Raw genomic sequence first — 25,869 nt, forward strand, 5'->3', positions numbered from 1 at the left:
TGTGCTTTTGGCTTGTTATGACACCATAGGACATGGCTGATGACAGCTGGCCCCACTTACATTGTTTTCCATCATTTCCAAGCCCTTTCCATTCTGCCAGCTTTTGACTGAGGACTCCTCAGTTTGGTGACTATTACTGGTGCCCCAGAATGATATGGAAGAAACTGCTCTCAGATTAGCAATTATTATGTCACCATATCTGTAACATAGGGTTATACTACTCTAGAATTCTGGAGCAAACCTAAGTGGGCAGAAGGAAACCTGGTTCTGTGTTCAGATGATTCCATTGTACTTGCACAGGCTTCCAAATTCTAACAGCTTAGTCCAAATGACAACTATATTATGGTTAGGCCAAAGAGAAAAAGGAAGTTAATTTGAAAACATCGTAACTAGTATGGTCTTGGTTTATTGTACTATGGTTTCCTTTGTAAGTGTGCATGTTTAATTTTTTTCATCAAAATCCCATGTAAATGTTTCCCAGAATAAGCACATATTCTAGGAATATTAATATTACATTAATTATAACAAATGAATATTCATAAATGCTGGTAATTAACATCTTAAATTATTTTTAGTGGAAGCTTTCATGCTTCCCCTTTGGGAAAGAACAGCTTTCAAAATGTTTGATAATTAATAAAAAGAAAGTATATCCTCAAAATCACTGAGTTACCCAATTTCATTCAAGAGCTTTCTTCCATTCGTATAAAAGGATCAGACTATGGCAGTCACTATACCCTTAGATTAAAATTGCTTTGAGGATGTGTCAAGAAGGGTAAATAATCCCCTAGACAAGGCAAAGAAATCCACCTGCTCTTTTTCCACTGACCTGCTATAAGCAATACACTGATGCATTTGGGCTGGACCTTTACAAACCAATTGGTTTGAAAAATTGAACAGTTTAGTACTGTCTTGTGACTTATCACTGATTTATTTTCTGACAAAACAACTTAAAATATTATTTGTTGTACATAATTTAAGTGTGGTTTAAAATAAAAGAGTGGCAGTAGTTTAATTGTCTAGATCCCATATGTTTTCACATATTTAAGGTGAGAATATTATCTGGTCTTTAAAGAGGTACAGTTTATAAAATATGCATATATATTTTTTCACAAAACTCAAAAATGGTTATTCCTTTAAAAGCAAATTATCAGGACTTCATATGGTTTAAAGATTTTTAAAAGAACAATTAAAATTAAAGTTTGGTTTGAAAATAATTCAAATTACTTTCAACTGGAAGTAAATTGGCATTTTTCCTGAATATATTGAAACAGCTTGAAGAAAGCCATTCCAAAATGTAAAAGAACAGTTACTCTGGAACATTGACACCTTAGTTACCAAAACGTGAAAGTGATTCTATGCTCTACTTATTTTTATTTTCATTATATGCATTATATTACTCTCCAGGAAGCAGCAGGGTGAAGGCCCAATGGATGGGAGGACTCTGCTTCCTCCCTTTCTGCTCCGACTTCCATATAGAGTACGAAGAGTACATGACTTGACCTCAAGCAGACTAGTGGAGTAGGCCGACTCTGTCAGCATCATACTCCTCCTCTGGGTTAAGAGGATTCTCTGACACTTGAAAGGCTTTAAGAAGGAGCTCAGAAACATTTCCAATGACTCGAGGGAGGTGCAACTGTCATGTCAAGCTTCCCACTGCACTTGGAGTGAAATCCAACCGACCCCAGTGGCCACTGCTCACTCTCACACTCCTTCACTACTCTACCCTTTTGTCACTACCACTAGCCATGGACCCCCGTCAGTTCCCAGGATACATCTTGCTCACCTGAGGGCATGTGTACATCTTTCTTCCACCCTTTTCTTGGCCAACACTTCCTCATGCCTCTGGGCTTGGCTCTTTATCCCCTCACCATGCAATAAAATAAAGTTCCCTTCTTGTTCTATCTTAAAGCTCCTTATTCTTTTCTTACTTAGTGCTAATCCAACTTGAAATTGTTTGTAAGCTTATTTATTTGATTTTCATTCTCCACTAGACAGTGTGCTCCTAAAAAGCAGGCATCATGTCTGTTTTGTTCACCAGTGTATACTCAGAATGTGAAGAGCGCCTAGAACAGTTTAGGTTCTCAATAAATATGTGCCAAATGAATGGATCAACATAAGGCACCCCAAAACCTTTCAAATCTATAAATTAAAAGATTAAATCGCATTTTAAGGAAATTAGTCAAGGGAATTAACTAATAATCAGTGGCTGTTATGCTCTGATTATAGTCCCCAAACTTTCTTTTATTCTTTAGAATAATTTAGTTTATTTAACATTATTTCAGGCAGTAAATTAGGAAAAAAAACCCCAATTTAAGGAAAAAAAAAACCTTGCTAAAAAAAAAGCTTAGATTTATTAATCTGTGACAAAATTAATTGTATTAGAGTTGATAATCTATGTTTTAGTAATTATATTTTTATTAATATATTTAGGAAATCAAAGCACATTCTAAATGAACCTAATTACAAATTATAAAAAGATGAGTCTTTTGTGATGTTAGTTTTTAATACAGTAAAATGAAATCTAAAGTGAGAAAAGAAAACATAAATGAAGAAATAAATAAAATAGAACAGTTTTAAAATTCTGGTTTTAGTATATGAAAACAAAATTATATTGAAACAACAATTGAGCTGTAGCTCTCCTCTGCCTATTCCTATAACTCTCAAATAATACACAAAAGTTAACTGATCTAAGTCAGAGAACCAATAATGGTTTCCTTTTAAGTAGTGCCTCAGATTCTGAATGAATATTTTTCAAAGGCATCCCTTTGTTTTATCAAGGCGAACTAAAAAGCTGACATGACATTCCATGTTGAGTAAGTGCATGAATAGATTCATGGACAGTAATAGGTCTCAGCAGGAAAGAAGCCATGATCTCAGCTTCCAGTTCACTGGATAATTTCAATATCAGGTTCACTCGCTGACTTTTTCATTTGTTCATTAATATTTATTGAATTTATTATGGGTCAAGCCCTGGGGAAGGTCTTGGCAATGTAATAGTGAGCAAAACAGAGACAATTCCCGACCCTTCCATAAGGAAGTGTTGATTTCATCACTAAATCTGACTCTGATCTAATAATTATATATTACTATAATGGGGATTATATTTGTATATTTTTTTGTTCAGTCACTTACAAGATAGGATTGCATCTTTCCTGTCAAAGCACTCTACCTTACATGAATGGGTTCTCTATAGTTATTTCAGTAACTAAGCACAAAGTTATCTTTTCCTTTATCAAGTATATTTCTTCTTTTTTATTTATCATATTCCTTTACCTCTGATTTTACGTAGATAAGTGATTATTTATTTAAGGTCTTTGTTTCCTCTTGACTATTTGAAACAGCACCAATGCAGGATCACATACTAACCAAAATCAAAGTCCAGTGCTATTGATAGAAGTTGATTATCTACCCCTTATTAGAAGACAAACCTTGAAAAGTCCTGTAGGCCTTACCTTCCTCCACTGGGACAGTCTGTTCAGAGGCTGGCGATGGGGGTGGAGAAGGAGGCAGATTAGCTGTGTCTTCAGCTGCTAAAGATCAAACAATGGAAAAATGAGATACAATAATTAATCCTATTAGGCTGGTAGATATGTAGGCAGTTATGCCATTTATAAAAAGGCCTCTGTATAAAATTCAGGGAAAGATTCAATAGTAAGCTGCATTTGACTTATTTTTAGGCTCATTACCTGATTCATGTATTTTTGAAAATGTAAAAAGACAAGTATTTAATATTTTCCAAAACAATCATTTTGTCTTCTCTATAAAAAATGGATGAGATGCCTACTAAAATTCTATCATTAATCTCATTAATTTGTGTCTATTTATTCAATTAATAAAATATTTCATTTTGGCCCTAATTCACCATATGAAAACACACACAAACAGGCATTTTAGTTTGGAATTAGCTAGACTGACTGAAAAAAGTATTAAAACTCTTTATTGTTAAACTGCTTGATCTGGAAACAAGTGTTACCTTTATTCACTCAAATGTTATCTTATGGGACATAGTTTTTAAATAACATTTGTCCTCTGAGTCTAATGTCAAAACCCATCTTTTGTATGTATGTTCAGAAAAGAAAAATGAAGCTTTCTTAGCTTAAGACAACCTTTAGACACAAACCACATGCTAGCAGTGGGGGGTGAGTAACCTTCTGGCCTCCGCGTTACATGTGAAGAAGGACGAGAGAGGTTCTACAACATGTAATTAATTCACAGTTAACTCTTGAGTTTTCCTCTTCAAGACACTTACCTTCTTTTTGACCCTTCATATGAAAGTAAGGAATTTCCAAAGGAAAAATTTCTCATTTAAGGCCAGTGATTAAATCTTTTTTAAAGATTATGTCAATTTCAGTTTGATAAAGCAGTTAGTAGAGGAGACTCTGGGAAGACAGATAACTTCTTAGTTCCTTACCCTGTGTGCTTCTGCATGGCATATTTTAAAATTTCAAATTAAAAAAAAATTGAGTTTTATTTCAAAGAATAAAAGTGAACAATAGACTGAAGGTTATTGTTTTAGATTAGATCATTGTTCCCTGTCTTAAGAGAAAAATAGTCTTTGATTAAAAAAAATTCAGTATTACAAATACTGAGTACATTCTAAATTGTTATTCTGGGAGGGAAGACTATTTTTATTACTTACTTTTTAACAGACAAAGGGGTACCAATCATAAAATCAAATATTAAGGATATATTAGAGTATAAGAGAGGAAAATGGATATGTGGTATTTTTAAACCTTAAAAACTATACCTTTTTATGGATCAGGTATATGTATCTAAAAGTAAACATATCTGTTGGATTTAAGAGCATCTCCTTTCTTGTATCTCTTCACGTATATTCATATACATCTATTTGTCTGTCTATCTGTCTATCATCTATTGAGTAGGGACAGCAAGCCCTCAGCTGAGAGTGTTTACCTTGGTAAACATGTGTCACATTACTTGTCTGGCCCTGGAGGGTGACCAAGGGAGAGGGCAGTGCTATCTCAGTGCCCTTAGACGAACCACGTAAAGGTCAGTACCTCACATGGAATACAAAGTCAGATGATTATAACAAAGCTCTAGTTACAGGTGTTGTGTAGTAGCCAGGTCAGGAAGGTCCAAACAAGACTCTAGTATAGACAATCATTCACCAAAATCCATAAAGAGAAACAGTCATCTCTAATTAAAGTTTTAGTACATTTTCCTTATCGGTGGGATTCATTAAATAAAAATGCATTGGCTTTATTTTTATAATAACTATCTCCAGTGATCTGGAAAATGAAATACTAAGGGCCCATTTATGGAAAAGTCTAACTGGAAGCTTACCACCCTAACTAAAGACTACCCAAATACCACAATGAACCAGTTGAAGATGGCGAAAATGGGTCCCTGTGCATTCCAGTAGAGGAGTTTGATGAATGTTAGGTGTGAAGAGTTTGATGAATGTTAGGTGTGAAGATGAAGTACAAGACATGGCTTATCTTTGGAACATGAAGACTTTATCCTGTAGTCAGGGTGCAGCAGACACAGCCACCTGACCTGAGGCTTTTCTCATTTACCTAAAGGCAGAGCTGCAGGCTGATCTTTATGCTGAGCTTCTTTTTCTTGTTCACCTTTCAGGACGGCTACAGCCTCAGCCGTGACTACTTGAACTATCCTTGCAGACACCTCCTCTGTAATAAATAGTAACAAAAGAAAATATAACAATGAGAAGTGAAGAACAGATAGCAAAGAGGAAAATAAACCAAAGAGTATAGTGGATTTAGAATTTCATTTTCACTGTTTCCCCCCAAAAAGTACAATATAATTTTTAATTACAGATACAACAGAAACATATATATAATATGTACACACACACACACATATATGTATACTAAAAAAAAGAAGAAAAGGAAAAAAATTGGCATTTTGGGAGCTAAGCTAAGCAATATGAACACAGAACTAAGAAAATAATTACTTCACTTGTATGGTACTTTATTGTTAAAGAGCTGTTTACACAAATAGAAACAATTTAATTTCTATGAACCTAGTAAAACAAATTCAAAGAGAGAAGAGAGGATTCATTTTGAATTTAACTTAAATATATTTCATAGTTTTCTTATACTATTCTAGAAAATGTCATTTAAATAAATTTGTATGCTGATTTGCAAAAATACTATGATTTAAAACCTGAAGAAGATGCTTCAAAATGTGTATTTGTGATTAGATGGCATTTTCCAGGATGAGTGGGAATAAGAAAAACTATGAAGAATTTGGAAAGATTAAATTTTAATGAAATGCATGGTAATGACATATCAGATGGTCTCTTTATAAAGAGCTACTACTTTCCTACATAGTATTTTAAAGATGTTTAAAGCCATATGTATAAACTCTTAAGTGCAATAGTTTCATTTCTTAAACAAGGAGCTTGTCATTAAAATGATCAGTCTATAAGATGCCAGATAAGTAGTTTTGAGCTTGAAATGTCTTCCAATGGAGCAAATCAAAGTTAATTTTGCATAACCTAGTCAAAAAAAGATTAAGTAAATGGTGTTCATATCATCAGATCATCAACTAAAAATAGAAGTAGTCTTCTGAAATTAAAAACATATTCTAGATTAGATATAAATTCTACAGAATTTAACTTTCCATCATCTTTATATAAAAGCATTCTACATTATTTCAGTCTTTTCTGTTTTGGATTGTATTTAGACTACAGTTTTGACACCATGAATTATTTTAAATATTAAGGAAAATAAGAAGAGAACAGAGATGAACTTAATACATAAAAGTTGCATTCATACAAGTATAGGCCAGATAACACAGTGGTGCATTGTATAAATGGACTTTAAAAATGTTCTAACAGAAACAATTGAAGGGAAAATTGAATCATTAGTCTCCAGTCAGTATAGACATGTCCAACCTAGATAGAATGCTCTGATCATTCAGATTAGCCAGAATCACATTTAATTGTGATCAGTAATTTAGTTTCAGCAAAACAATATCATTTATTTTAATGGGAAGCAGCAGGAAACTTGAATTTTATTGGTTTTGTTGTTTCAGAGAAAATTGATTTATAGATGTGTTTGAGTTCCACAGTGGAATAGGAACTTATGAATAAACTGATTTTATTTTTGTATATATTTAATCAAAAATTATAAGAAAATAATTTAACCCAATCTTGGGAAAATTGGTACTCTTTTTTCTTAAAAGGAATTTAATAGATTTTGAGAAATGCTATTTTAGCATAATCAAACAGGTTGTATGGGGGCCAAGTGTGTATTGGCTTAACTGACATAATATTTTTTAAGTTTTTTTGATAGAATAATATTGTTAAAATATTTCAAATAGGACATAACAGCATTTTATAGTATACTTTTCATGGTGAATTTAGGAAAACATGAAATAAGATTGTTCTGGGGATTTTGATTGGTTCGGTCAATTTAAAATCTTCCTTTAAGCAAGGGCTGTGAGCAGCAGAGAAGGCAGCATTCCTGAAGAAGGAGAGACGGCCTCCTCCCAATGGAGACCTACTCAGCAGATCTACTAGGTGAGCTTCAACCTTATGGCCTGGCTCCTAGGACAGGAGAAAATTCACTCAGGGTTTGAGTAAAGTTCAGGGAAGATGAATGGTGAATGTGCCAAATAAACACAGAAGACAAGAGAAGACAATCTCAAAATCAGACCTATAAAAACAAAAATGCAATGGTTATGATGTACGTGTGACTTATATATGATTTCTTCATTCATTCTACATTTATCTGTTAAATGCCTCTCTCCACCCAAACAACCATCCATCTATCCATCCATCCATCCATCATGTTTTACTGTCTATCTAGGGGCTCACTGTCTTTTATAGCGTACATTGGAGGAAGTCTTATAGACTTTAATTCAGGGAACTGTGGGTACAAACTCCATCATTGCTACTTTCTATTTATTTTATCCAAAGAAATTTACTCAAACTAATTGTGCTTCAGTGCCTCACCCATAAAATGAAATATTAATAGTACCTGTCAAAGAGGTTGTTGTGGGTACTCAATTGCATAATCATATACAACAGGGCTGGCATATCAAGGAATTCAAACAAACTGAAGACTTCCAGACAGGTCTTCACCAAGGTGTCTTTATTTTCCCCTAATTATGCATTCTTCTGAGTCCTAACATTTTTACTTTGAAGAAAGAGCAACCATGATATGCGTTAAGGGTCCAGCCCAACTAGACTATTATTAATATATTATAACCATCTGATAATATAGTTAATCCAATATCACTAATGTTGATGACTATGCTGATGATCAAGAGTATTATTTTTTTTAAGACAAAGCTACGAGAGAAGTAATATTGTCTTTGTTATTTATTTTCTGGCTTCATACCCAATTTCCTGGCTGTGTAGGTCCTGGGCTACCATCTGCTCAAGATCCCTGCCAGTAAGTCCCAGTTCAGGACTGTCCTCTAGACAATGCTCTAAAAGGTATGGTAACTCTGTCTATTCCTGAGAACAATTAGCAACATGAAAAATTCTCTTTGAAGTAAGAAATTAGACTATAATACATTTTAATTTTTCATTGCTTACTTTTCCTACCTTCTGTTCTTTTTTTCTACTGTACTCTATTTTTTGTACTTTTCCTTCCAAACATATGTGTAAAGTTATAAATAAAACTTAGTTGTTTAGAAGATTAAAGATAAGTCTAGATTATATATAAATTGGAAAATTGTTATTCATTATATTTAATTCAGAGGTAATATTGATCTTCATAGTTGAAAACATTTAAAAATATAAAAACTGCTTATTGTAATCTGATATTTTGAAAGTCCCAATTATCTTTCTTTTGAATTTCTGAAATGTTCTAGAAGTGGACATTTTTAGTTTACGTTAGAAATTATCTTAGGTAAGGAGTGTGTGTGATATATATTTCTATTCTCTCTTTTGCGAATAAATGTCAGGATTTCAACGTAACTAACAATATTTTTTGTATTGCAGTGAGAACTTTATAACCAGTACTTAAACATTAACTTATTATCTTATCAGTAGTGTCAATGTGATAATTATACAGTTTCTACAAGTAATAAACAAAATCTTATGGCTGTAAAATCATGTCATGACGATGCAAAATGAATGATGACTTGGAACTAATCTAATAAGGATCCATCTGCAAATCACTTGTAAGGAAAACATTAAAGTAACTTCTCTAACTCATCTCATAACTTCTAAACAATATGATGATTGATTGTAGGCTGATATAAGAATAAAGGGTTTAAAATTTTAATCCAGGCAAGAGAGTAATAGGTGATAGCACATCATCACTATATAGGAAAATATCTGAAGACAAAAAGTGAAGTCTGTCCTTAAAACTTTTTCTGGGCAATAGAGATAGGGTCAGTATTCATAAAAGAACATCAAAGCAGTTCCCACTAAATAAATTGAATTCTGGAAAGAAAGAATATTTTTTGTCAGGACTGGGAAAATAAAATGGTGGAAACATATACAGGAGATAAGTAGGTATAAAAATTAATTGAGGCATGCTCTCATCCACAGACAGCTACTTGATAAAACCCAAACGGTATCATGCTAAGCTACTTACATTTCAGCTAACTAATGAATAAACATCATACTGTTAAACAAGATTATTAAACAAGTTGTTAAATTAGGCACAATCATTCCTTGTTGATACTGTTTAAGCCACACATTGTCCAGATGAGAAAACTGGCAAAATAATGGATAAAAGTAACTTACTGTCCCATTCAGACATGACTGTGATTTACATCAGTGTAGTACAAATATATTATATAGGAGTAGGTGCTGGTGTCAGAAAACCTGGGATCAAATTCTGTTTCCATCTTTCACTAGCCACAAGACCTTTGTTAAGTGATAATTAATCTCTCTAGCCTTCAAATTCCCCCATCTGTAACATGTGAATAAAAGTGCTATTCATTTTTTAGTGTGTTGTGACAATTAAATGAAATAGTATGTATCAAGTGCTTATTTAAATTAGGTATCATTGTTTTAATCACACTTACTCTCTTGCTATCATCTAAGACTATGATCATCATTTGATTGACAAGACCTGAAAGTTTTCGTCCAACATTGAGATAATTCTGTCATTTTACCCAGTGAGTATCGCCTTGCTTGAATGTTGGGCCACTGCCTGACAGATGATATATCAGGCTCCTGACACTTATTATTTAGCCTAAAATGATAAAATGTACACAAAGTAAATTTTACTTTACTGCGGTGCCATACTGCTCAGCAATCCTCTAGATTTTTTTGTTTTTTGATGTTGATTCATTCTACACCACTGCCATGCTCTTATCACAGTATTTATGATGTCAAAAATTTTAAGACAGTCTCAGGCCTGTTTTTAGCATCCTTTTTTGTTCAATTATTTTATAATACTACTCTATCAATATTTCTTGGTTGATTAATAATAAAAGCAATGGAGTTGAAACGTTCTCAATGGTCCTGACAGTTTCCACTTGCTTCTGAGTGATATATAACACTGGTGATAGACCCATACATAAATTTGATTTTGAATGGATAACCTTTGGTTTTCTTCATCAGTACCAGTTATGATTACTTGAACATGTAAAGGCTCACCAATTAAACTGTAAACAAAAAAGACAAGCACCTTGGCATAGGCCTGAGAACATATTTTTGCTGATTTCTTTCAGGTTGTTAAAAGAGAAGCAAGAGACATTGACAGTAAATTCAACATATGGGATACAAAAGCCAGTAAATGTTTCTGCTTTTAAGAATCTCGGGTATAATAATGCTGTGTTAGAAGAAATGACAAATAAGCTTACTGCACACTTGTGGAAGAAGGAAAACAAAGCAATTTTAGACACAATGCTCCTGTCAAGAAAAGGTTTTTCTCAGTAGGGTACAGAACAGTTGCCTAGGAAACCAATGCTAATTGCTGCTGCTGATGGAAACTAGTCAACAAGAAAAGCACTGTGTAGTTGGAAGCACTCTGCTAAACAAAGACCCTAGACAAATTCGCAAAAATGGGGAAAGAAGAAAAGTTCCTTGCTTCTATTCCTTGCTTAATTTGGAGAGTAAATGGTTCCTCTGAAACTATTTCCTGCAATCAACTGGCAATGAAGGAAATTAAAAGAGCAAATTGTTGGGTTTTTGTTTGTTTGTTTCCCTGGCACCTTCATATTAATTAAAGAGGGCAGCATTGGCATGTCCCACCCTAGACAGACTTCTGTTACTCTCAAAGGGTCACACTGGCCAACACTGCTGCTACAGATCTTTGCCTAAGAGCTTTTTCCTTTGGAGATTTCTTCCAAAGATTTAGTGATTAAGACAAGGACAAATTTAGTTTATGGGGAAAACACATTTGAGGTGAAGTTCGTTAATGAGAAATGCATTTAAGATAAAGGAATCATGATTTTACATAGTTCAGTTCTGAAGGGTACTTGAATTTAAAAGAACTTATTTTGCACCTGCTATAGACAACGGAGCTATGCTTAGTCATTATGGGGAACAGAAAGATGAGTAAGACATGGTGTTCCCACATTTAAATTGTGTTGAAGGAGGGCAATCTTGTTGAAGGATGTGTTTTGTTTTTGTTTTTTAAGATTTACTAATAGTGGTCACAGAATTTGACTGATTCTCCGTAGTCACTCACACGGTCCTCTTCTGAAATGCATTCGCAAACTGGTGAGCTAGCACTGTGAGTGCAGCGTATGATTATAGGAGAATTTCCTCCCCCCACCCCTTTCTTTCCTAACTCAACCTACGTTCTCAAACCCACAATCTTATTTAAATTACACCTTTACGTACTCAAATGAAGTCTTTAGAGCTTAACAGCATTGACATTTGGACAAGGAGGAAAGTGTAGTAAATGAATATGATTTTCAGTGAAAGGATACCATAGGTTAAGGATATTATATTATGGAGTCAAAAGTAATTAGAACAGCACAGATCAGAAATAGTACCTATTGAAAAATTTTTCTTCTAATTTTCAGGACCCAGCTGGAAGTAGGAAAAAAACACATTAGCAGAAGAAATACAGTAAACCATGGTCAAGCACAGTGGTTTTCACCTATAATCCTAGCACTCTGAGAGGCCGAGGCGGGAGGATGGCTTGAGGCCAGGAGTTTGAGACCAGCCTGAGCAAGAGCGAGACTCTGTTCTCTAGAAAAAAATAAAAAAATTAGCTGGGCATCTGTAGTCCCAGCTACTCAGAGGCTGAGGCAGGAGGATTGCTTGAGCCCAGGAGTTTGAGGTTTCAGTGAGCTATGATGACCCCAATGCACTCTAGCTGGGGCAACAGAGCAAGATTCTGTCTCAAGAAATATAAATAAATAAAATAAAAAATAAAAAGAAATACCATAAATCAATACAGTCCCAATCCAGCTTTATACTTATCTTGCTCTAGTTAAAGGTTTCTGCTGCTGGTGGTGCTGGGAGTTTCAATAGAGTAGTATATGCATATTTATGCTGTTTTCAGCCCACATAGTAAACATTTACTAATTAACTAAAATTCTAATATTTTATTGATCTTAAATTAACTCAAGAAAGGGAAATTTCTAGGGAAATTTGCTCTTTGGAATTTTCAAGTAGCTTTAATAACAATAAATTGAATATAATAATTACAGCACTGAGGGAATTGACAACACCTTTGGAACTTTGAAATGCTTTGTTTTGCATCTTGTCAAAACCATTACAATGTACTACTACTCTTTGTAGACTTGCGGGAAATTGAAGTATCTTGTGCCTTGTTTTGAAACACATCACATTGCCAAAGGAATGTAGCATGAGACATTATTAATAATATTAGTAGAGAAATGAAATATCAATAAAACAAAGAGAACTTGAATAAACTCACCCTTAGAAAGAGTAACTGTGGGATAAACAAAATATAAAATATTGCGTGTGTGTACAGAAATGCAGTAGTGTGTGTGCGTTTATGCATGTGACAACACTCATTCAATAAAGGTCTCTCTATGCTTTAAAAGTTTCACCTGTATTTGGAGACTATGGTTTCTTATGGAGAAACCAACGCTTCTATGGCTGCAAAACCTAGGAATGCCTGAGACAGAGGATACAATGCAAAAAATTCTAGATTCCAAAAACATGTCATTGGAATGGAACTTTTGAAATATACGTTCTTTATATGCCAAGAAGAATCTTTACTAGTTACCCCTGTAAACTTGGATCTTTCTTCTAGGAGAAACTATATTTGTTACAATAAAATGGTAGAAATCAATAGCTTGGCTAACTTTTTTTGCTTCGTCTATGCTCCAGCGTAACTTAAGCAAATCTTTAGAGGCCCTGTGACATAGAAGCATATGGAATTTAGAATCCATGTGATGGAACAATCACTTTACTCCCAATACATCATATAATACACTCAGCACATGGGGAAACCAACATGACTTTTACATATTTACATGCTATAGTTTTTCCATATTCAGTTGTATCAGAGAACACATGAGAAAGTTGAAACTTTATCATTATTCAGGGCTCAAGCATTTATAGTTAGAATTGAAGAAATGCTCAATATCTTAAAATTTACTTTAAGAAATTAAACATAATTTGGGAGAGTTTTTTCTTCACATTAAAAATATTAAATCCAAACCTATCCAGTGATTCCAATCATAAGCTGATAAGCTAAATTATTAGCTAGAGTAGCTTCAGTTCACCCTTAAAGAGTAAAATCCAACTAGAAAGGAAACCTGTGTCATCAAAACAGCCAAATTCTTGAGCAGTATTTTTGATGTTGTATTTAGATCATATGTGCAAGTTACATGTGGTCCACAGAGCATTTCAAGCACTGTATTTTTCTTTGGCAGGATGGTAGATATTTTCAGGAGAGCAGGGGGCAATTGTTATTCCAAATGAATGAACTTTCTCTCCTGAAATGTGATTTTAGTAACTGGCTACTCTATTTACTTCAACATCAATTCTTTGCTTCTTTTCTTATTGCAGTCAGGACTTGTAGGAATTAGGCGAGAATTGGCCTGGAAAAAATATGCTTATGTGCTTAGTGATCTCTACCAAGTTGGTGTAGTATTTTGGAGAAAAAGCCACATTACCCCCATCGGCATTTGTGTTCCAATACAGCTCCAAGGAAAGCAAGTTTATTCCAACCTTTCTAATGCTTTAGTCACATCTCTAATTTTCAAGCTGATGAGAAAAACAACCAATAGCCAAATTTTAAATGTAGGCATTAAGATGAAAAATGCAACAGGGAGAAAAACGTATCTCATAAATTGACTTATTTTTTAAATTGCTTATAAAAGTAAGTTGACCATTATTCTTACTACTATTAGTTTTCTCTTTGGAGAAGAAGTCCTTTAAATACTGAAATACTTAATAATTAGAATTAGAAAATGTAAATGTGAGCATTTTTCATTCAAATATGTCAAAAAGAAAAGAAAATTATGGATCCCAGGAAGCTTTTTTTCTTAAAATAATGAAACTAAATAAATATATAATGGAAATCAAAACATTTTCCTATAGTTAACATGGAAATTCTCCTGTTAATTCAATATGGAAATACTGTTTATTACCTAAGAACTTGTCATTTGCAAATTATTTTATAGACTCAAAGATGAAATAGAGAAATAAAGGGCAGTAGTGATATTTGTTCATACTGACCCTCAAAAATAGGATACATAACATCTCTCTCTCCAAGACCATACTGGTAGACTCCTTTAAAGAAGGAGTATAATTAAGTCCATGGCTTAGAACATCCATTTGCTTTAAGATTTAGATTGTACATTTGTCAGAAATGAGATTAACTTGAGCTCCTGACCTAGAATAGTGAAACAATCCTTATCTTAGAGGATGAAAAGGGACACGTGTTATGGAGTTCTGTTTGCAGAATACTTCAGTGGCATTTTCAATTCAAGCCAATTATAATATTGGCCTCCATTTTGCAGGGATGAACATGAAGTTTTTCAATATCCATGGGTTCCTTAGCGGTTAGATTATAAATGTCTCTTAGAAAGGTCATTTATCCCAACTTTTCCTTTTCTTTCCAGGTCAGTAATTTTCATCATTAAGAAAATATCTCCAATTAGATGTCTTATTGATATCTACAGTAAAAATGTATTTTCTTTACTCCCAACTCCCATTCCCACTTTCAGATCATACCAATTCTTCTACCATATCCTTTCACTACCGTATTTTGGAGTTCCTACTTAATTTCTGTCTGTTTTAACCCACAGTTCTATAGTCTTTACTTTGGATCTTGCCTCCTCTCCTAATTTCTCAATTTGCCTCTTTATTTCCGGTATTCCTTTCTAACACAGTCTTTCCTGCTAATGCATGGCTCACGCTGTGGTATAATTTTTGTAGCACCATTTTGTTTACATGATTTCCATTCTGATAACTGTACACGAATACTAACTCTCTCTTCCTTAGTTCAATTTAAAAAATATTTATGAGCACCTATGGTAGAACATAAGCACTGCATTATATGCCAAGAGGAAAAGAAAGATGAAAAAAGCACAAGTTTTACCTCAAAACATTTGCAACCTAGTGATTGGGATAAAAACAAGTAGCAAGTAACCTCAGTAAAATGTTTGCTATGATTAATGCTATTAGCTAGATATAAACATGGCACTTGGGGTTGTTCAGCATAGGAAAAGACTAATTTCAGAGAATAAAATCTACGTTAGCTTTCTACCTTTGCTTATGGACTTCTGAGAATGTTTCCTGTAGGGCTGTACCCTTCCAAATGTTTTTCCATCTCTTGTTGCATGTGAATGAAACCACCACACATCGGTTGGGCAAAATGTAACTTGTGTTGCAAAACAGAAGGTTTTAGATCAATCAAACAACTGACCCTTCATGCTGGAGATGCTTATGCAGGAATCAGAGGTGCTCCTATGCCAGCACTCTCTTGACCTGTGTTTGCAAATAAAAAATTTGGACTGAAAAACTTGAGTCTAATTTTCAGGCTGCTAAAGCCGAATCTCTATTAAAGATGATTTTTCTTTGAATCTCAAATTTCTCTCTGATCTATTCATGCCTATTGCTTTTCTTTTTCAAATTTTGAGTATTTCTGAAATCAGCTGTATTTTACTCTTATTTCTGTGTTCTAATAACCATCGAGCATTTGCATACTTGTTAAAGGTTGCACGAGAACCTAGGGCATATGCTTTCTTCCTTCTTTGCTCATCAGCTTGGCTGGTTTTTGAACTGTATTTTCTATGAGTGTTGCTGAATGGTGACTCATTCAGAGAGATGAGCTCAATGGTGAGCCAGTAGCACACAGTTCAGTGTCCTTTCCCCCCAGGACTTACGATGCCAGGTCAGATAATGCTGAGACTACCAGGTCTGCAATGCAGCACCAGTTGTTCTGTTCATCTGCTCCTGATATGATTTCCAGACTCCCCTGACAGTCAAAGCACGTGCTTTTATGTAATGTACTGAGGAGCAGTGAAGTGTGAGGGAATGAGAGGAAGAGAAAAAGCTTTGACACACTGAAGCAGAAAGAGTCGGTTTATCTCAATAGCTTGGGGAGGAAAGAGAGAAAGAGATAACTGCTAGGTATGCCTGTGTCTGTTTGCTAACCTCTCCGCCGCCGCAATAAAATCAAACCCAAAGCCGAACCTCATGGTGGCATTTGGTATACGGTGTCGAATATTTTTCTCAGACATATACAAGCAATATAATGAAAGAATGTACACTTATCTTTCACACGTTTCAAAGAAACATATTGTTTGATGATGATGAATATATTCTCAAGATACTTGAGCAATGTATTCATTCAAAATTACTATTAAATGTCTTTTTCTTTTTCTTTTCTCTTTTGTGGAGAGACTACTTAGAAATATAATAGGCGAAAGAAAAAGGCCGTGCATAATCCTGACTAAAACAAAGGCTTAGACAGTCCAAAAATGAATCTAGAAGACTCACTTCTGTTACTGATTATTTTCATCTGTTCACTACAAATAAAAAAGATTTTAGGAACTGTTTAGAATTTTTCTATAAATGGAGATTTTTTTTTAAATCTCAAAAAATTGGAAAACATGAAAGGAAAAATATGATGACAAAACATGACAGTAAATTAGAGAGGAGAAAACTTGATAAGATCTTGGAAAATTCAGGATGGGAGGAAGGGCCCAGTGAAAAATAAAATGATAATTAAGTTATATTTATACTCATAAGCAAGCCAGACAGAATAATTTTTACAAAGAAGACTGAATTGCTCCTAGCACAAATCTGCTGCATTAGGACTCAAATTCAACAAAATAAATTTTAAAGTGTCAGTGGACCTAAGAGTACGAGAAAACACTTTTTTTTTAAGTGCTTGTGATGTAGTTCTGACATTTAGCACAAAGCAAGACGAGAAGTGAGACTGATTCCCACAGCGCATGGGAGGAATTTTCTTGAGGAACACACACAGGAGTAAATGTGAATGCAAATTAACCTTAGTTTTTAAATATCACATTATATTGTGTTAGAGCCTTGCTCTTCACAATGTGAACTGTTTGTAGGCAATTAAAATTCCAAGGAATACAATCGTACTTCAATTTGTTGAGTCATTGGGTGTAACTGAAACAAGTCTTAAGGAACCAAGTTTTCCTCATATTTTGATTCAGAATTACTGTCTTATGAAAATCTCATCTTTAGGACTTCAACTGAAGAGTAAAGATATATTTTTATGGGACAAACTACCCTATAACTGTATATAAACTGTATATAAACAAAAAACTTTATCTTTTCCTCCAATTTGTAAAACATCGAAAGCTTTAGCTGGCAATACCTGCTATATACAAGCTCATACCTTACCAAGAATAAGAGACGCAATACTTTATTATACTGTCCACGTAAGCTATTCCTAAATTAGGTTCAGACCCTTCTACTCATCAACAAGACAAGCCACATATTACGATTGACGCTAATACCCACAACCTGCTTCACCTGGTAGAGAGACCACATAGGACAAAACAAACGTGACAAATACAAACCTCGTGGAACTGCCTTTTCTGTCAATCCTCGTCTTTCTCACTCTCCCTAGCCTCAGACGCCTAACCTTTCGGAAAAAAAAAAAACACTGAAAACATCCCTATTTTCTGTCTTCATCCATCGGTGCCGCCAGGCCTAGACGCTTTGCAGAGAGGCTGTGCGGTTTTCTGCAGATCCACCCTTGAATGCTAAATAACTCCGCTGTGCACACTCCTCTCTCTGCGGAGCTCAGGGAAATGGCAGCGGGAGCAATGAGTGGTTGGCATGGCAACAAGGAAAGGAAAATCTGCAACCTCTTGCATTGTTAGGCAGCTTGTTTATTTGCTTTTGGGGGGTGATGCGGATGGCTTTAGTCATTTTGCAGGAAAAATGGTTCTGAACTGTTTTCCTTCATATAAATTAGTACGATCTTATATGCAATAGGCCACATTTTAAATGGGATGCTGACTGCTATTAGTAAACCTCAAATCTAGAAATGGAGGCAGGGAGAATGGGAGAGGTAAGAAAAGATAGATTTGAATTTTCTGAGATTGAAAAGGAGAACAGGGAGAAGACGAAAGGTATATTTAGCTCTTTTGCATGTAAGAGATGCCAAACCTGTTCTCCATAGTGTGTTTTCAAGCTTAAATTTATAATTGCAGCAACAATAAATTCGTAGATCTTGGTCTGTTCATCACTTAGCTGCTAGAGTTATGCGGATATTACAGTGCAAGGCGAGGCTTTACAAGACACAGCTCCCTTGGTAAGCTCTGGAAAGGTGACTACCTATAACCTGGAACAGCTTTTCCAGCTCTCACGTCTTTGGCAGGGGGTAGATCTGGGTAGCACAGCTGGAAATGCTGGGGAAACAAAGGAATCCTGGGAATGCTTGGTGAGTAAACTGAAGAAATGCCCTTTAATCTTCACATTTACCTAAGGAGACAGCTGACATTGGCTCTTGATGGTCACAAAGGCATTTTACTTTATATTGTGAGTAGTCTTTCTCACAGGTGTTCAAAGCATCGCACCTTAAGATTGCCAAAAATCACCAAAGCCTGATTTTAAAAATTTTAACGTTTTGGTATTTAAAAACATCTCAGAGCTGCCTCCTTTCTTCCTCCACTCAGGCTGAAAACTGGGAAAAAAATTACGATTTTTTTGTATTGCTTAAAGTTACATGAATATGACAGTTCTGCAATAGAAAAAGAATTGTCCTCTTTGCCTATAATTGATAACTGCTGCAACTGACTGTGCCGCTCTCAATCTGGCAGAGTGGGGTGGTGGAATAAGCATTGGTCTGTAAGGCGAGAGGCTTGGATTCTGGTTGTAGACATGTGATCACAGAGGGGTGACTAAACTGGTAGAGGGGAGGAACGTAAAACATCATCTCACTGGTCCCTTCCAGCTTTCTATCATATTATCCACAACTACGACAGAGAATTAGCAGAGTCCAACACTGTTTTCTAATAAAAGACAAATCCTGACACTTGCAAAATTAATCCTGAGAACCAGAAAAAAAAAATACTCCCATCTAAAAATGTTTTGAAAGCTTTCATTTATGAAGCCAAGTAATTTATAAACAATAGAAAAAAAAAATCCCACACTACCTCTTAGGGGTAGGACAGTTCAGAAGAAGAAAGAGTCACGGGATTCCTGAGCCTTGTGTTCACAATTCAGCTCCCTCACTTTCTGACGTGTAACACTGGGCAAGTCGCTTAGCCATTCTGTGCTTTAGTCTCATTTGTAAAATGAAGACTCTAATGACAGATATCCTCATGGAAATCACCCCCCAAAATAAAATGAGATAGCAGATTGATGGCGCTTTATAAACTGAGGAGCACTATGGAAGTTTGCAACGTTATACAAATTTCCAAGCTGCAGTTGTGTATACATTTTCACAATATGTTTTAAAGTGATCCTTGAGGGATGAATAGGAATTAGAAAATCTATCCCCCTCTTTAGATGAAAAGGAAGTGACAGCAAAACTATGATTTTTTTAAGAGCAACATCAAAGACAGAACCAGTACTTTGTTTGCAGATCCCTGTTTTTGCTATTAGAAAGAGCTGTATTCAAAATGATTCTATAAACATGCACAGTAAAGACAGGATTTGATATAATAGATAAGGGAATGTAAGATGAGGTCAAAACCCGCTACATTGTTAAGTCATGTGCACAATGATTGCAGAAATCAATTGCTTTTATATGTCCTTAAAATGTCATTTCAAAGGCTATTTTTTAATTTTCCACTTTCTAAAATGATTTTCATTCACTGTTTTACAAATTTGACAAATCATCTCTTTTGTCCACTTACAAGATACTATCCTGATATGAATTCTAACATGAGTTTGGGCCCCAACCCTGGGTAAGAAACTTAAAGGTGAGGCTCCCAATTGTCATTCAGAGTTGGAACTCTGTGGGGACCAAAGGCATTCCTCTGCTTTCCTTAATAAAGATAAGGTAGAAAAGAGAGGAAGGGATTATTACAAGCCATTACTCTTATTATTCATGCTTTGGAAAATAATTTAAAAATGATGCCTTTGTCTTATTATGACAAGAGCTTTCCTAAGTGGCTAGATTCTCAATAGTTTCACATTTCTTTTTTCCTGCTTCTGTGGAATGGCTTCTAAAAAGGACATTTTAATGGTAAGAAAAAATCTTAAAGAATTAAAAATTATGCTACTGTTGAAAAAATACTTCTATTCATCTTTTTATGGACTAGTTTTAAATTATAAGGAAAGAGATACAATCTAGAAGAGTAAGCTTTAAAGAAATAAAATTTAAATTATTATCGCCTTCTAACATTCCCCACTCCCTCACCTCCTGGTCTCATTGTGGAAGATCAAGGATAAGCTGACTATGAGCTTGCTCCTTTAAAAATCATTATGGACCATAAAAGAAGGTGAACACTGAAAGGGGGGATGAGGGGGAAAAAAGAAAGACCCTTGGTTGAAGTTAACCCACACTGATGAAGGAAGGAAGGGGGAGGAAGATATTGATTGCAATTCATTTATCATGTGATTTCTTTTATAGAGATGAATAAAAAAGAAACAACCTTGGGGAAAGGATTCATTTCTAAAAATGAAGAGAAGACTATAGCAAAAAAGGAAAGTAGACAAAAGATTTTTGGATTTACCCAGTAAGGGCCTGGACACCCCAACACATAGCTGAGGATCTGATGCCAGTGAAAATGCTTTATGTTAACAATGTCCTGAGAAATATCCTTTAGAGGGAAAAAATGCAATACACTGGTTGATCATATGTGAATGATAAAAGAGTAGGCTGGTATATAGCTCCCTAGTTGTCTTTAAAATAATCACATCAAAATTTAATGCCATATCATATTAGTGGTCTACATCATCAAAGGATAGCATTTTTTAATACCATATTTGGGATTTAAGAACATTTCCTTTTATTGGAGATGATTTTCATTACACGATTTGTGAGATAGTTTTCAATAAACCATGAAAGATAAAATTTACTATTTTATTAAATTTGAGTTGGGAGAGAAATTTAATTGCACATTAACTTATCACTGGAACATCCTCTGTAGGTATGAAGAAATAATATTTTACATTTCCCTTTTCCTACAGCTTTCCACACGTGTATATTTTATGGATTCAATACTTGGCCTGTTATTTCCGGAGGGAATTTCTTTAAAATCACACCATAGTTTGGATTGAATACATCACTCTGGTAACCCACAGCTGACTGTTTACAACTGTCGTCACTAAGAACATACATATAAAACCCTTTATAATCAATCTCCCAAAGGTAATATAAAATTTGTGTGATATATGTTGACTAAATTCAAAATTAACTCTGGATGCTCTTGAACCCATCACTTAAAAGAAACATCTCTTAGTCTCTTTTAAATTTATATTTTTTTCTCAAGGAAGCTGGCAAGGACACACTGACCTGACAAATAGATTTTTCTGATGCTCTTAAATACTTAATTAAGAACATTGAACAAATGAAATAGTGAATGATTTTGGGTCTCTGCTGCTTGACCAAGCACACTATAGTGATTTTTTCTTGAGTGTTTTAAAAGGCTCCAAAATAGTCAGTGAGAGTCAACTGATGAGAGAGTCCAAGGGAAAAAGTAAGACCATTAATTTGAAAAGGACTTTCTTTCTTCTTTTTGCATTCATTCACTCGCTCCCTCAACAAACGTTTATTGAGTTCTGCGGGTGTCATGCTAGGTGCTGCAGGATATAATGATGAGAAAAATCTTAGCCTATGATATTATCTCTTTTCTTCCCCACAACCAAGATGCTATAACCTGCTGTCATCCCCTCAGGCTGCAATCCTTTCAAAATCCTCTTAGTGCTCCTGACACCCAAATCCCACCCTCTTCAAGTTGTGTTATACTCAGCTGTAGAAAAAAAATCACTTGCTCAAGAGTACTACATTGTCCATATTGATACCACCACTACCACCAGAAATAATAATAACAATGGTGATTAATAGTTATCATTTCTTGAGCTATTCACTTTATACACTTTACCATCTTATTTTAATCTTCATTGTAACCATGAACGGTGAAAATAGTGTTTTTATTTCATTCTTAATGATGATTTTTTACTGATAGAATGTACATGCCTGTTGGGCACCACACAGCTCCTCAAATCCTTGAATCATATTGGACATTATCACCCTCTTTTCCTGTTCCACAAGGATTTCTGCATGTTACTTGCTGTTACTCAGAATGACTGCTGAAAATCCAACTTTAAAAAGATATGACATCTTCAAAAGGAAGATAGTGTGCCTAATGTAGAAACTGTGAAGTACCTGGAGCTAACAGTTCATTCATTTGACAGATGTTGAGTATCACTGTGTTTCCCCACAGTATTTACAACATCTGGCCCACACCCCTATGAATTTGCTGCGGCATCCCAACATGCTTCTGTGCACAATTTGGGAACTTTGGCCCTAAGTAGAAATAATCCCTCTTCAACTTTGCCTTTCTATACTATTCATTTGGCACTTACACATTTTGCTTTGTATCCAACTTAACTGTATGCACAGGTTTCACATCTGCTTCGAGATCATCTTGATCCATGAAGTTCATGGAACATTCCTTGCACATGCCCTGACTTTCAAAAGTCATTTGAAATGCCTTTCATATTTCCCTATTAAAATTTAAATATCTTTTTAAAAAGCGTGTACAGCTGATAAATGTTGCTAATTGATGGGGTATACAAAACCAATCTTTGAATAAGTAAGAGATAATTTTGAAGAGGACATAGCGTTTCTTACTACCTGTAGGTTATTTACTTTTTTTGGGACAAGTAACTGTCTGCAAGTTCAAATGCACTGAATTCTGAAACACAGAAAAAAGGAAAATAATGCTATAATGCAGGTTAGTGTTTCTCTATGCCATTAATGCTGTCTCATGACTATGCCATTAATGATAATATTACTAATGATAGAGTAAAGGTTAACTATTGGTGGAAATTATACTTTGAAAAGAAGCACTTAAGAGTAAATTATATTATGTTCTCCTTCAAGCATTTGTATATTATTTTTGAAATCACTGTCTGAGGAAGACTGAAGTAGTTCCTGTATTTATGTGCGTGTTTGTTTTCTGTATTTCTCTTTCTCTGTTTTTTTTTTTTCTTTTGGAAGACTGGGGAAATAGATTTTACAATTCTTTCTGCTCCAAAACGTAAATATGCTTCTAATCAGTCTATTGATTTAGCTCCAATGTCATTTAAGAGAACCAAAAAGAAACTATTTGTGAAGTTTTCTTTCAATGAGTTAAAATGCTGACAGTTTCTAGCAAAACATACATACACTGGGCCATTTGTCTGTAAAAATTAACATGATAAAAATTAGGCCGGGCACGGTGGCTCACGCCTGTAATCCTAGCCCTCTGGGAGGCCGAGGCGGGTGGATCGCTAGAGGTCAGGAGTTCGAGACGAGCCTGAGCCAGACCCCGTCTCTACTAAAAATAGAAATAAAAATTACCTGGACAACTAAAATATATATATAGAAAAAATTAGCCGGGCATGGTGGCGCATGCCTGTAGTCCCAGCTACTGGGGAGGCTGAGGCAGTAGGATCGCTTAAGCCCAGGAGTTTGAGGTTGCTGTGAGCTAGGCTGACGCCACGGCACTCGCTCTAGCCCGGGCAACAAAGTGAGAATCTGTCTCAAAAAAAAAAAAAAAAAAAAAACCTAAATGGAGAAATGAGATTGAGATTACAACTAATTTGGGGCAATTTCTGGCTAGTTGCCATGTTTGTCTACTTTTTTTTCTGAAAGTGGGTCTTGCTCTGTTGCCTAGGGGGCAGTGCAATGGTGCAATCACGGCTTACTGCAACCTCAAACTCCTGAGCCTGCGTGATCCTCCTGCCTCATCCTCCTGAGTAGGTGGAACTATAGGTGCTTACCACCATGCCCGGCTAATTTAAAATTTTTTTTTTTTTTTTTTTTTTTTTAGAGATGAGGTCTTGCTATGTTGCCCAGGCTAGTCTTGAACTCCTGGCTTCAACTGATCCTCCCACCTTGGCCTCCCAAAGTGTGGGGATTATAGGCATGAGCCATTTCACCTGGACTGTTTTCTCTCCTTTTAACATCTATTTCCTCTGACTGACTGCAATTTCAGTCCTAGCACTGGTAAGAGAATTAGTGCCGTAAATTAGCTCCCTTTCAGACTATACTGATTTAAAGCACAAAGCAAACATTGGTGACAGCAGAGCCCTTAGTTACCTGCTGTTTCTCTGTCAGCTGAGGTCAGCTCTCCGTTGATCCCATTCTCTTTGGTATTTGAATAGGTGCCCTGTGACCCATGTTCTCCAAAGGCACCTTCTTCATCCTCCCTGTATGGGAATCCATTGGCGCTTCGCACAAGTCCTTCCCCTGCCCCGCCTTGATCCTTAATCTCAGGTTGATGTGGGTGTGCAGATGCCTCTGTTAGTTGAGTTGAGGTCCAGTGAGGAGGCTTTGCTTCATCTTTCCGTTCATCTGCCATTCTTCAATGCCTTGTAACTTCTCCTGCAATTGGAAGAGGAAAAATAGTAGCCATGACTTTGGGGAAATCTTATCTGATATTAGTAGTACCAAAATAGGAGAAATTTGTAGCATATCCAGTGGTTTTCTATGGTCAAAGAAACATGTACAATAACCTATGTTTAATATCAATAGCTACTCATTGTCACACCTCCTTGGTTTTTATAGACTATTTCTGGAATATTCTTTTAATATAAATCACCATCATTCTATGTCTACTATTTTTTTTTTTATAACTAGCATTTGGCATTTAAATACACATCTTAATTAACTTTCATTGACTTATAATGGCCGTATGGTAGAGTCAAGGAATCCTTCTGCATAGGGAAAATCTGCAATATGAGAAAAATGATTAGAAAAAAGTGAGAAGAGGAGTGACAGAGGGAAAATTCTATGGAAAATTATTCCATGTACCCTCTTAAAAACATGACTGCCAGTGAAACCTAGAAAAGATAATGGCCAAAATATTAGCCCTTTCAGTTTCAAAGGAGTTTAATTCAAGCCAGAGGAGAAAATGCTTTTCCGGACACTGTGAATTGAAAGAAAGATAGTTTTTACTTAATTTTTCAACAAACTTTCCTGAATCTTACCTATAGATTAAGAGGGAATGACATTTTCTATTAACATAAATCTTATGGAGAGAAAGGATGAAAGTACAATATAGGTCTAAGTCCTACCTTTTGATATTATTTCACAGGTAAGTCAAATAAGAACTGAAAAAGTTAAATTATTGGCATATATCAGGAAGCTATAAGTTACAGCAAAGAATGAGTTAGTCATGGAGGAGGTATCTCATACATGTTATGTGTATGGCAGATATTGCACAACCTTCTTTCATAAGCTGATGCTACTAAGCTTAGAGACGTAATTGCCAAGAGGTGATTCACCACTCAGTTTTGGAAAGCTATTGCCAGAGACATAGCCTCATCGATGGCTTATTGTCCCTACAGTAAGGATGAGGACAAAGGCAATGACTGTCTTTGATGGAAACTAA

General features: G+C 35.2%; 1 protein-coding gene across 15 annotated transcripts in view; it reads right to left on the bottom strand.

The window, feature by feature from the left end:
* MAP2 (microtubule associated protein 2) overlaps positions 1 to 24,883 on the bottom strand; it is a 68,549-nt gene extending 43,666 nt beyond the window's left edge. For 10 of the 15 annotated variants that reach the window (XM_045558628.1, XM_045558629.1, XM_045558627.1 and 7 more), the window contains exons 1-3: positions 24,576 to 24,843; positions 5,538 to 5,651; positions 3,453 to 3,530 (exon numbers count right to left, since the gene is read on the bottom strand). In XM_045558628.1, the coding sequence (XP_045414584.1) occupies positions 3,453 to 3,530; positions 5,538 to 5,651; positions 24,576 to 24,837 (454 nt within the window). In that variant the 5' untranslated portion in view covers positions 24,838 to 24,843. Of the gene's footprint in view, positions 1 to 3,452; positions 3,531 to 5,537; positions 5,652 to 24,575 lie in introns of all 15 variants that reach the window. The other 5 variants (XM_045558630.1, XM_045558626.1, XM_045558632.1 and 2 more) reach the window with 4 other exon arrangements.
* Positions 24,884 to 25,869: the final 986 nt, after the last annotated feature.

The sequence above is a fragment of the Lemur catta genome, chromosome 8 (assembly GCF_020740605.2).
Source record: "Lemur catta isolate mLemCat1 chromosome 8, mLemCat1.pri, whole genome shotgun sequence".
NCBI lineage: Eukaryota > Metazoa > Chordata > Mammalia > Primates > Lemuridae > Lemur > Lemur catta.